The sequence below is a fragment of the Eriocheir sinensis genome, chromosome 4 (genome assembly GCF_024679095.1).
Source record: "Eriocheir sinensis breed Jianghai 21 chromosome 4, ASM2467909v1, whole genome shotgun sequence".
In the NCBI taxonomy this organism is placed as follows: domain Eukaryota; kingdom Metazoa; phylum Arthropoda; class Malacostraca; order Decapoda; family Varunidae; genus Eriocheir; species Eriocheir sinensis.
This window is the reverse complement of record NC_066512.1, coordinates 15900456-15912955: the sequence shown is the minus strand read 5'-3', so window position 1 is coordinate 15912955 and position 12500 is coordinate 15900456. Positions and strand designations below refer to the sequence as shown.

The 12500-nt window shown below is 41.1% G+C and overlaps 1 protein-coding gene across 1 annotated transcript in view; it reads left to right on the top strand.

The window, feature by feature from the left end:
- LOC127008878 (uncharacterized) overlaps window positions 1-12500 on the top strand; it is an 81461-nt gene that overhangs the window by 34151 nt on the left and 34810 nt on the right. The window contains exons 6-12 of the mRNA XM_050881320.1: window positions 68-124; window positions 632-670; window positions 3946-4002; window positions 6216-6269; window positions 7484-7552; window positions 8617-8664; window positions 9054-9104. Of these exons, the coding sequence (XP_050737277.1) occupies window positions 68-124; window positions 632-670; window positions 3946-4002; window positions 6216-6269; window positions 7484-7552; window positions 8617-8664; window positions 9054-9104 (375 nt within the window). The remainder of the gene's footprint in view (window positions 1-67; window positions 125-631; window positions 671-3945; window positions 4003-6215; window positions 6270-7483; window positions 7553-8616; window positions 8665-9053; window positions 9105-12500) is intronic.

The window sequence follows — 12500 nt, the reverse complement described above, 5'->3', positions numbered from 1 at the left end:
TCTGTTCGTGTGCTCAGTCCTCCCTCACATCTCTTCTCACCTTCCCCCATTTCCTTGCCCCACGCAGGACACCTGGTCGCCCACGCCATCATCGCGCCCCACGTCGGCCATGTCCAGGGACCAGGTGAGTGCTCGAGATCCACCTCCACACCTGTATGTGTCTCCTCCTCCTCCTCGTCCTCCTCCTCCTCCGCCCACCACCTCACTTCAGTCTTGTCACCTTGTATTCTTCCGGCTCCTCCACCCTCCACTTACTGTACGTCCGTCTTCTCGTCTCATCACTCTCTTTTGTATATATCTTCACCCTGTAGTGTTTTGTCTTTTGTATAAGTGTAAAAATGTTATCTTCTTGTATGAGTCTATTGTCAGTGATCTTCCTCTTCCTCCTCCCCTTTCTCTTCCTCGTCGTCGCCATCGTCCTCCTCCTCATCCTCCTCATCCTCCTCCTCTTTTTTTGTTCCTTCCTCCTCGTCATTGTCCTTCTCGTTCTCGTCCTTGTCATCGTAGTAGTCGTCTTCCTCTTCCTCCTCCTCCTCCTCCTCCTCCTCCTCCTCCCGTACGATTCATTTCACCATTTCCGTGCACCATCATGACCCTTCTCGTGTTGACCTGACCTGACCTTCTCTTCTAGGATTACCGGTACCCTTCGCTCTTCATGCCCCGCGACAGGGTGAGTCCTCGCCGCACCTGCCGCCCCCCTTCATCACCCCTGTCACCCCTATCGCCCTCATTGTCTTTGTACCTGTCACCCCCTCACACGCGCCGTCATGTTACTACTGTCTGGACTAACTTTTTTTTTTCCTTTCGTTTTTCGCTTTTTTTATTTTTTTGGTTATTTTTGTTTCCATTTCTTATTTGGTCTTTGCTACTTTGTCTCTTCTCAGTTTTTGTCCTTTGCATTCTTTATTTTTTTTCTGCTTCTTAACTCTTTCTCTTATTATTTTTCCATTATCTTTATTAACTTTTCTCTTTTCGTCTTTCTCTTCATTTTTTTTGTTTCCTTCTCTCGTCCTGTCTTCACTATTCTCTACTTCATTTTAATCATTTGCATCCTCGTCTTGTTTTGCTTTCTCTTCTCTTTCTCTTTACTTATTTTTTTCCTTTACTAGTTATTTTTGTTTTCTTCTCATTGTCTTTATTTTTACTCACTTTTTATCTTTTCCTTCTATTTTTTTATTGTTTGCATTTTCAATCTTTTTCCTCCTTCTCTGTCATTCTCTTCTCAGTTCCTTATATCCAATATTTTAAGGTGCTTTCCATCCTTTGTTTCTTTCTCTTTTCCCTTCTTTCTCATCTTTATAGCATCCTTTTATTCCCTCTCTTATCTAATCTATTATTGGTATGTGCGTCTTTTCCTCTCCATTAGCTTTCTTTTCTGCCTTTTCTTAATCCGTTTTGCTACATACATAAGGTGCTTTCCATCATACATTTTTTTTAATTTCCCTTTTTTTCTTATCTCCTTTACATCATCCTTTTATTCCCTCTCCTTTCTGATCTCTTTTTATTGCTATATGCGTCTTTTCCTGTTCATTAGCTTTGTGCTTTCCATCATACATTTTTTTATTTCCCTTCTTTTTTTATCTCCTTTACAGCATCCTTTTATTCCCTCTCCTTTCTCATCTCTTTTTATTGCTATGTGAGTCTTTTCCTGTTCATTAGCTTTCTCTGCTGCCCTCTTTTTATCCTTTTGCTACATACATAGGTGCTTTCCATCATACATTTTTTTTATTTCCCTTCTTTTTTTATCTCCTTTACAGCATCCTTTTATTCCCTCTCCTTTCTCATCTCTTTTTATTGTTATATGCGTCTTTTCCTGTTCATTAACTTTCTCTGTTGCCTTCTTTTTATCCTTTTCCTACATACATAAGGTGCTTTCCATCATACATTTTTTTAATTTCCCTTTTTTTCTTATCTCCTTTGCAGCATCCTTTTATTCCTTCTCCTTTCTGATCTCTTTTTATTGCCATATGCGTCTTTTCCTCTTCATTAGCTTTCTCTTCTACCGTCTTTTAATCCGTTTTCTTACATACATAAAATGCTCTCCCTCTTTCCCTCTGTTTTCTTATCTCCTTTAAAGCATCATTTTATTCCTTCTCCTTTCTCATCTCTTTCTTATTGCTATGTACCTCACTCTCCAATAGCTTTCTCTTCGGTCTTCTTTTAAACCTTTTTCCGACACTTTTTTTTTCCTTTTTTATATCCTTCACGCTTACTGTTTTTGTACCGCTTTCCTGTAAGACACTTCCACATCGCTCCAACCCTTACGTGTGTCTCTAATTTTGGTGTATCTCTCATGCCCCTCATTTCTGCACTTTATTTATCATCCTTGAGCACTCCCCATACCCTCCCTCTTCCCTTTTTTTGCGCGATAACTCACGCTTTGATGTCATATGTTGGCCCTTTGGTTGCTTCTCTGATTTATCCTTCTTGTTGTCTGTAAGGGAAGGAAAGGGAAGGGAAGGGAAGGAAAGGAAAGGGGAAATAAGGAAAGAAAGGAAGAAGAAGGTACTAGAGGGAGGAAATTGACAGGAAGAAAGGAAGGGAGGAAAAATAAAAGGAGGAGGAGGTGGTAGGGGAGGAAATTGAAAGAAAGAGGGGAAGGAAGGAAAGAAAAAATAGGAGGATTAAATAAAGTTAGAAAGGAGAAGGTACAAGAGAGAGGAAATTGCCAGGGAGGAAGGAAGGGAGGACAAATAAAAGGAAGAATATATAAAGAAGAGGAGAAGAAGGAAGTAATGACAAGAAGAGGGAAATGAAAGAAAGAAAAGGAAAAATAAAGAATGGACGGAGAAGAATAGTAATAGGAGATGAGTGAAAAGAAGAGGGTGAGGAAATAAAAAAAAAGAGAGGATAAAGAAAGAAACGAAAAAGTACTAGAGTTAGGAGAGTGACAGGAAGAGGGAACGGAAAGAAAACAAAAAAAAAAGAGGAATAAAGAAAGAAAGGAATAGGAAGGTACTGGTGGGAGTAGAGTGAGAGGAAGAGGGAAAGGGAAGAGAAGAAGAAAAGAAGAGAGGGAAGTGACAGGAAAGGGAGGAAAGGGGCGTGAGGGGAGGGGGGAGTGACCTGCATCGGGTAAGTAGGTCATTCTGTCTGTCTGGTTCCTCCCATATATTTGCGTGCCATTCCTTCGTCTGCTTCTTCCCCTTCCCTCCCCTCTCCTTTCCCTTCCCCATCTCTTCTCTATAAACACATCCCTTCCCCCTTCTTCCCTCCCTACCTCCCATGCCTTGTCCCTTCCCTCCCAGCCGCCCTTCAACCCCTCCGATCTCCTCCCTTCTCGTCCCCTTCCTCTTCCTTCCTTTTTCTTCTTATCCCTTCCCTTCCCTTCCCTTCCCACCCCTTCCCTTCCTTTCCCTTCCCTTCCTATCCCTTCCCTTTCCTTCCTTTCCCTTTCCTTCCCATCCCTCCCCATCTCTTCCCTACCCTCCCATCCCTTCCCTTCCCTTCCCTACCCTTCCCTTCCTTTCCCTTCCTTTCCCTCCCCATCTCTTCCCTACCCTCCAATCCCTTCCCTTCCCTTCCCTTCCCTTCTCCTTCCTCTCCCATGCATCTCCTTCCTTCCTTGCTGCTTTCCACGTTTTTACTGCTTCCTAGTTTTCTTAATATTATTCTCTGCTTCCTCTTTCGTTTTGTGTCTTATTTTTTTGCTTCCTTTAGTTTGCTTTCATTTTATTGCCCTGTTCTTGTTCTTATTTTTCTACTTCTATATGATTGTTTTATTTTATTTTGTAGTATTATGTTTTTCTTAAATTTATTCACTCGATTTTTTTCTTTTAATGATTGGCTCGGCTTATTTTACACTGGCCTTTTGTTTTACGTATAGAAGTATGCAAGTGTGTGTGTGTGTGTGTGTGTGTGTGTGTGTGTGTGTGTGTGTGTGTGTGTGTGTGTGTGTGTGTGTGTGTGTGTGTGTGTGTACAGGTGTTGTTCTCTCCCCCTCAGGACCCACGCTCACCTCCGCCCATGATGAAGCCTTCGCCGCTACTACAGTCCGACAGGGTGAGTGGACTTGTCTTGATCTTGTTTTGACATACTCATTCATTCACTCATTCACTCATTGACTCATCCAGCTCATCATTACTACTCTGTCCTTTCATTCATTCATTCATTCTTTCCTTCCTTCCTTCCTTCCTTTCTTCCTTTATTTATCCGTACTAAATTTATTTGCTCACTTCTTCATTTATTCACTCATTCACTCATTGACTCATCCATCCCATCGTTACTAATCTGTCCTTCCTTTCATTCATTCATTCATTCATTTTCTCCTTCCTTCCATCCTTTCTTTTTTTAATTTATTCGTGCATTCATCTGTTCACTTCGTCATTCATTCACTCGCTCATTGATTCATTTTATCAATTCATTCTTTTGCTTGCGTTTTTTTTTTTTTTTGTGATCTGCTCCTTTTTTTGTCTTGTTTGTATTTCTGTCATTGTTGCATATATATATTTTTTTTTTGTTATTTTTCTCTCTCTCTCTCTCTCTCTCTCTCTCTCTCTCTCTCTCTCTCTCTCTCTCTCTCTCTCTCTCTCTCTCTCTCTCTCTCTCTCTCTCTCTCTCTCTCTCTCTCTCTCTCTCTCTCTCTCTCTCTCTCTCTCTCTCTCTCTCGTCCTCTTTACATTAGCGTCCATTTTTATGTATATTTAGTGTATAAGAAAGCAAGTAAAAATATGTAAAAATGGACGTACTTCTTCATTGTCCATATTAATGCCCCATCCTGCAATACATCTGTTATCATCCCTCGCCGGCTCAGACCTCCACTTTTTTTCCTGCCTTACATAACGGCTCTCCATCATCCACGTGTCCTCCGCCTGTCTCATCCCTCACACATTGACCTTTGAGTGTCACTTTTACCTCCTCATCCACCGACTCATGTCACCCACTCACCTGTTTGTTGAGTGATTGGTGAGGCTGTAGATAGTCACGTCACCTTGTAGTATTACCTTTAGTGTTACGTAATGTGATTGATTGTTATTATTTGTTATGTATATAGCTTAGTTGTCCTTATCTGTTATATGTGTAGTTAGGTCTTTTTTCGATAGTGTGTGTAATATTGAGTGATAGACATATTTTCCTTTTTTGTTTATTTGCTCCTGTATTGCCCTCATTCTTGTATATAAAAAAAGAAAGTGTAAAGAATCTAGTTGTCCTTAATAGTTTAGATCAGACGTTCCCTATCGTTCTCAGGCTCTTCCTCATCTTTAAATGCAAACTGTGCGATTTATAATTCAAATTCACTCCAACCCGCTTCATTTCTTCTCCCATTGTCCCCAACAAATACAGCGATTACCACAGGCCTGGAAGCAGAACAGGCACAAGCTTCTACACGCTATATTAAAGTTGGAAAAAATTGCCGAATAATAATCATAATATCACACTCATAACAAAAATCAATTACTTAAAATCATTGGCGTTCTGTTCTGCATGTTTTCTTGATTCAGTTACTGTTGTTTATGTGTTTTATCCGTTTGTAATTCTCAGTCTTCATTTCTTTTGGGTATGTGCTCCTCCCACGTAGCTCGGAACCCCTTGTCTAGATTATTCTCCTTAAATATGTGAAAATTTCCATGAAGAGTTTGATATGTTCCTTAGACTGCACGAGCCCACTGAGTCCCTCCACGCCCGCCCTGTGTACCATTATAGATACTCAAAGATTTACCTTGTTAGTGTTATGTCTTGATGTATGTTGTGGCTAGTAAATGCGCAAAGGTCCTCAGTTCGAACACGCTGCCTGATTTAGTTGTGTTGCGCCTTTTAGTGTTTATGTTGTTTATTTACACGTTCTCTGCACACTCGTATAAATAAAACTGTCCCTGATGTAGGTAAAAGATAGGACAACACATGCTCATTGAACTCCCTGTAATATATCGCACGCTCTGAGTGAGAAAAACACTGCTGGGGTTAAAAAAAGACCCATAAATAAGGATATAAAGTGTTGCGTCTCCTGACTGTTTGTAGTTGACAGTTTGTAAATAAACACCAGAATCTCCCTTTTAAAGTCAATATTTTTTTTTATATCTGGAAGTGACTTTGATAGGTTGTTAAAATTCTTCTGATCTCCTTTGTGGGAGCAGCGTGTTGCGGGTGTTTTTCTTACTCGGTCTGTCTGCCTTCCCGTAAAAATAAAATATGTGATGACCAAACGGAGGACCTTTCAGCATGGGCCGTTGTCTTGTACCCTTTGTGCTACCCTTTTTTTCTTCTCCCCGCCCCAGGACTTCCGATCCCCGACACCCTCCCGGCCGTTCCCCTTTAGACAGAAAGAACGGGTAAGTGCACTTCAGGCCATCCTGCACCTTCTCCTTCTCTTCCTCTTTCTTCTCCTCCTCCTCCGTTACTGGAACAAGCTTCCTGCTGAAGTAGTTAAATCGAGAACGATCATCTCACTTAAAAAAAAAAAATTATCGTTACTTCATGGGCACAGGAGTAAATTGAACGTTCCTGTATCAATGTTTAGTCTGTTCTGCAGGTCACTGAAGTGCCAAGGAACAAATCAATTCACTGAAGCAGGCAGCCTTGTAGTAAGCCGAAAATCTATCTGTTGTCCGTTATTTTCATGTTTCCATGTATCCCTTTCTTCCTCGTGTGTGATAGCAAGTATGATTTAGATTTTAGAGCCATAGTCCAGATAGTCGAAACTCATTCTATAGTTATAGCGATAGCGACATAGAGGTACAAAGAGTTTAACGATTCAACTGTTCCCAGCATCTTCCTCCTAGACTGTGTTATTAACGTGTTTCTGTTTTTAGGACGGTAGATCACCCCTCAGCCCCCGCCCCCACCCTCTCAACCAGAGACAGAGGGTAAGTCCACGCCACCCTTGCAAGGCCCGCTAAGTAAACACACACAGCTCAGTAGTTGTACGTTTTTTCGCCCCTCGGTCCCTGTAGCCCTCTGTCTGTCCCTCTCCCCGTCTCCCGTCACGGCACCGCCACGCCACACCACCGAGACAGAGCGTTTGGTTCCGTCACTTATCCTCGTCGTCATCGTCTGCGTTTCCCGATTGGCCTCTAAATAAGAGCAGCATTTTATTCTCTCCCTTTGTTGCTAGTAATTCAGAATATTTGCCTATTCTCTGATGTTAAATAATTACTCTTGTTCATGCTCTTACCCTAATCAATCTCCTGATGTCGCTTTTGCCAACGAGTCTCTTAATAGCTCTGTAGATGTGTAGCTTTGATAATTTAAATGGAGCACACCAGAATAAAGCCTTCAGGATATGCAGCCACCTGCTGCTCCAGATAGCGGGGCGTCTGCTGCCGCTTCCGTGTTCTTGATATTCCCTTGTTTTCCCCTGCACCACTGAGGGGCAAGAGTGTCGTGGTGTCTGCAAGGTCTCAGACAAGCCATTTCAAGACGCCCTTTTGTTTCCAAATTCCCACCCCCCTGCTGCCGGGGCGGTGGAGCAATGTCTCCTCTCCTCTTCCTCTTCCTCCTCCCCCTCGTTCTGCTCACCCTTTGCTCTCCTCCTGGCTGTCCCTAGAGCTCCGCGTCGCCTGGCTCCTCCACACCTCGCCCCCGCCCCACGTCCCTCCACCTGCCGGGCACCAGGGTGAGTCCCCGCCGCAGCAGCTGCTGCTGCACGCTGCCTCGCCGCAACTCACCTCCACTCATTTCCACTGACTCTCACTCACTTCACTGACTAACTCATTCTCACTGACTCCTACTGTCCCTCACCACCACGGCAGCCCAAAAGGGCTAATCCGGAAGTGTTTGTGTGAACGATGCTCTCTGACAGGACGAAGGAAGCAGCTTCGTGTCCTGCACCAGACTCAATACAGTTGACGTGTGAGTGCGAGCTGAAAGCACTGCCGGTTCACCTCGGGCTCTGAACGCAGCCCTAACAAACATAACGATTTCCAACGAAGACTAAATGACCTTAGTTGTCAGACATCAAAGTATAAAAGAACTAATTAGTTAATTTTAATTCATGATTTGAATAATATATTGCTCATATATATATATATATATATATATATATATATATATATATATATATATATATATATATATATATATATATATATATACACATATATATATATATATATATATATATATATATATATATATATATATATATATATATATATATATATATATATATATATATATATATATATATATATATATATATATATATATATATATATATATATATATATATATATATATATATATATATATATATATATATATATATATATATATATATATATATATATGTATATATACTTGTGTAAGGGTTGTTGTCTTTTGTGAGTGTTGGCAGCGAGGAACGGCTGCCCGGCAGAGTTGGCTGCGGCCAGGCTCAGCAAGCCGTGGTAGGTGCCACGTTGTCAGGTGGTGTGACGGGCACCTGTTACCTGCATACAGACTCTTGTATAACAAAGTACCTAACACATGCACGCACTCTAACAACCTCCCTCTAGGGAGACACAAATCCACTTCTCAGTTTGTCGGCATTTGAGTATATTGCACACATCTGTCACGGATCATTTAACTGGGATGCATTTATTAAAGCTTCTATTAATGACATATGGATGAACTGAAAAGACTTTATACTGACTGACTTTTTCGTTTTTTTCCCGCCCCACCCGGGCCGTCACTCTTCAGGAGCCCTGGTCCCCCTCGCGGCCCTCGCCCCTCGCCCAGCGTGACAGGGTAAGTGTCTCCAGCCAGTTGTTTTTATTCATCACATTACTTTTGCTGGTATGAATGAAATAAATGACTTGGTTACTGAGGCGCCAGACAAGCTGTGGTGGCGTCATTCAGTCTCGGCCACATTTCAAAACAAATCAAACACACCCCAGCACTCCGGGGTATACAAATATGGTGCCCGATAAACAATATCTAGATCAGAATAATTAAAGAACCTACACCATTCACCTGAACACTCCTACCGTCTTTCCTCTTCCCTGCACTGTACCTTCGCCACTAATCAATTCCTCTTCTTGATACACCCTTGATTAAAAAGAAAAAATAAATCTTCATGACGCAATGCCGCACTTCTTCAAACTCTAGGGACTTACCGCCGCCTCTTTCACTTAAAGGACCCACTGTCGCCGCCCACTTGCCGACCCTCGCCGCTGGCCTACGAGCGGGTAAGTTGACACCACGTTACTTCACAAGTCAAAAATAAACCATTTCCTCTAATGCCTTGGTCGAGACTTTTGTCACGCCCCAGCCATAAATAATTTACATGGTCGCCACTGATACAAAAAAGGAAAAAAAAGAAAAAGCGTTTCCGGCATTTCCCCTCCGTACCTTTAACCGCTTTTTTTTCTCTCCCTTTGAAACTCATCCTAATAAACAAAGGTAGTTAGTTCGTTAGGCTTTTTCCTTGGCATTGCGGTGCTACATCAGTCCCCCAAGCCGGAAACGTTTTTCTTTTCTTTTTTACTATAGTTTTTTTCAAGAATTTACTTTTGAAAATCGTCACAGCCCGCCGAGTACTGCCGTATATTAATGTTTTACTCACTGTGCCATTACCAAGAGAGTAGAAACATACGGTACACACACTTTACCACCTCCAGTAAGAGAGGCAGCGCTAGAAAAGAGGAAAGAAAGTTAAAGAACCCTGAATCACTTACACAAGAAGGTATGATGAGTTTACAAAGCGTGGCTGGATGGATGGGATGGAACGGGATGGTTGTAATGAGGAAGATGAACTGAAAAGGGTGTAGCAGGATCACTTGGAAAGGTAACAGGGCAACTTAGAATGGTAACAGGGTAAGTGGAGAGGCATAGTAGAATGACTTGGAAGGCTCTGGTTTAGTAGCTTTTTTCTCTATCTTGCTTTGCCCTTAATCTGCCTCCTTTCCTGTAAAATAATAAAAAAAAGCAGTGCCTTGGGAGCATGGTGAACAGGAAGAGAAACAAAGCTACTGGAAGGGTATGGAAGAGTCTAACAGAGCCTTGTGAGCATAGTAAACAGGGTGACTTGAAGGGGTAACAAGGCACCAAGGAGGGTTGGGAGGGTCTAACAATGCCCTGGGAGTGTGGTAAACAGGGTGACTTGAAGGGGTAATAGGGCGAACAGAAGGGTATGGAAGGGTTTAACAATGCCATAGGAGCGTGGTAAACAGGGGAATTTGGAAGGGTAACAGAGCGAATAGAAGGGTATGAAAGAGAATATCATTGCCTTGGGATCATGGTAAACAGGGTGACTTGAAGACGTAGCAGGGTCGAGAGGGTCTAACAGTGCCTTGGGAGCGTGGTAAACAGGGTGACTTGGGAGGGTAACAGGACAAACGGTACGGTATGGAAGAGTCTAACAGTACCTTGGGATCATGGTAAACAGGGTGACTTGAAAGAGTAACAGAGAAAGGATCTAACACTGCATTGGGAGCATGGTAACAGGGTGACTTGGAAGGGTGACAGGGCGAACAAAAGGCTATGGAAGGATTTAACAAGGCCATGAAAGCGTGTAACAGTCTGTAACAGGATGACATTTCCTCGCAGGATGCCGCTTCCATCACACCGATGCGTTTCTCTTTCTCGCGGGTAAGTCTAATGAAGAAAAATGTGTGTGTGTGTGTGTCTGTGTGTGTGTGTGTGTGTGTGTGTGTGTGTGTGTGTGTGTGTGTGTGTGTGTGTGTGTGTGTGTGTGTGTGTGTGTGTGTGTGTGTGTGTGTGTGTGTGTGTGTGCCGCCTCCCTCCTTCCCTCTCTACATCTCATTTCCCCTGACTTATCGTTTGGTTTGTGTGGATGCTGGTGGTGGTGGTGGTGAAGGTGGTGCTGGTGGTTGAGAAGGGGAGACAGTGATAATGGTGGTGGTGGTGGTGGAAGGGAAGACAAGCAAAAAGGGGAAGGAGATGTAGTGGTGGTGGTGGTGGTGGTGATGATGGTGGTGATGGCGGTGTTGGAAATGATAGCGGTGGTGGTGGTGGTGATCAGGTAGCTAAAGTGGTAAAGAAAGGGAGGAAGAAAGTGGTAGAAGGGAAGGGAAAAATAGTGCTAGAGATGGTTTTAGTGGTGGAATAAAAGGAAAAAAGACTGTTGAAGGGGATGGAGTTGGAGGAGGAACTGGAGGTGGACGGGGAATAATAATGGAGACAGGGTGGAGGTGAAAGCAATGTTGTTGTTCTTGGTGGTGGTAGTGGTGAAGGGGAGGGGGTCGTGATCTGTGGCGACAAACGAAGGGGGGAGAGGGGGGATTGATGGGGGCTGGGGCTGAAGGGGGGGGGGGGAGGCGTTGGACGAGAAAGACAGCATGTTTGATGTTCTTATATTCGACACGTCAACCTCATTTGTATTTCAACTGAAGCATGAGGAAGATAATTAAACAGGGACACACACATTGCAGCGCCCCCTCCTCACCCCCCTCTCTGTGTCCCCCCTTCCCTCTCTCCCTCCACCCCTCCCTCTCTTCGTCCCTCCCTTCCTCTCTCATTCCCCCCCTCTCAGTGTCCCTCCCTCCCTGCCTTCCTTCATGCGTTCCTCTCTCCTTCTCTGCCAGGGTTAGTTTGATTTAAATCATATGATTTAAATGAAATGATTTTAATCGATTTAAATCAGAGAAAAAATATTGATTTAAATCAAAATTAAATATACTGTATTTAAAATGATTTAAATATATATAGATATATATTTAGATATATATATATATATATATATATATATATATATATATATATATATATATATATATATATATATATATATATATATATATATATATATATATATATATATATATATATATATATATATATATATATATATATATATATATATATATATATATATATATATATATATATATATATATATATATATATATATATATATATATATATATATATATATATATATATATATATATATATATATATATATATATATATATATATATATATATATATATATATATATATATATATATATATATATATATATATATATATATATATATATATATATATATATATATATATATATATATATATATATATATATATATATATATATATATAAGGGAAAAGGAAGAACATGTGAACCAGTTGTACAGGAGAAGTAACAAGTCTACTTGTCCTGCATTAATCCTGTACTGGTCCTGTACCAAGTCAGGCACCAGTGAATCATTGCCATCTCTTACAAGAAAAATATTCTAAAGCATAAAAAAATTGAAGTATTATTCCAACTTATTATTTTTTATGTGAAAAACTCATCTTGGGTAATGTGTATTAAACTATAGTTTTATTTAACATTGGCCAAGTTTAGTACAAGAAAATGGCCTCATAGGACTCAAACAAATAATCAATGGAAACAAACAAGGGTTAATGCAAAAAAAAAAAATTTAAATAAAAAAAATCGATTGAAATAAAAAAAAATCCGATTTAAGTAAAATAAATCGATTTTTTTTATTTAAAAAAAAATCTAGATTTTTTTTCCAGCCCTGCTTCTCTCCTTCCCTAAATTCCTCTCTCCATCCCCTGCTTCTTCCCTCCTTCGCTTCCTCTCTCATTCCCCCTTTCTCTGTGTCCCTCCCTCCTTG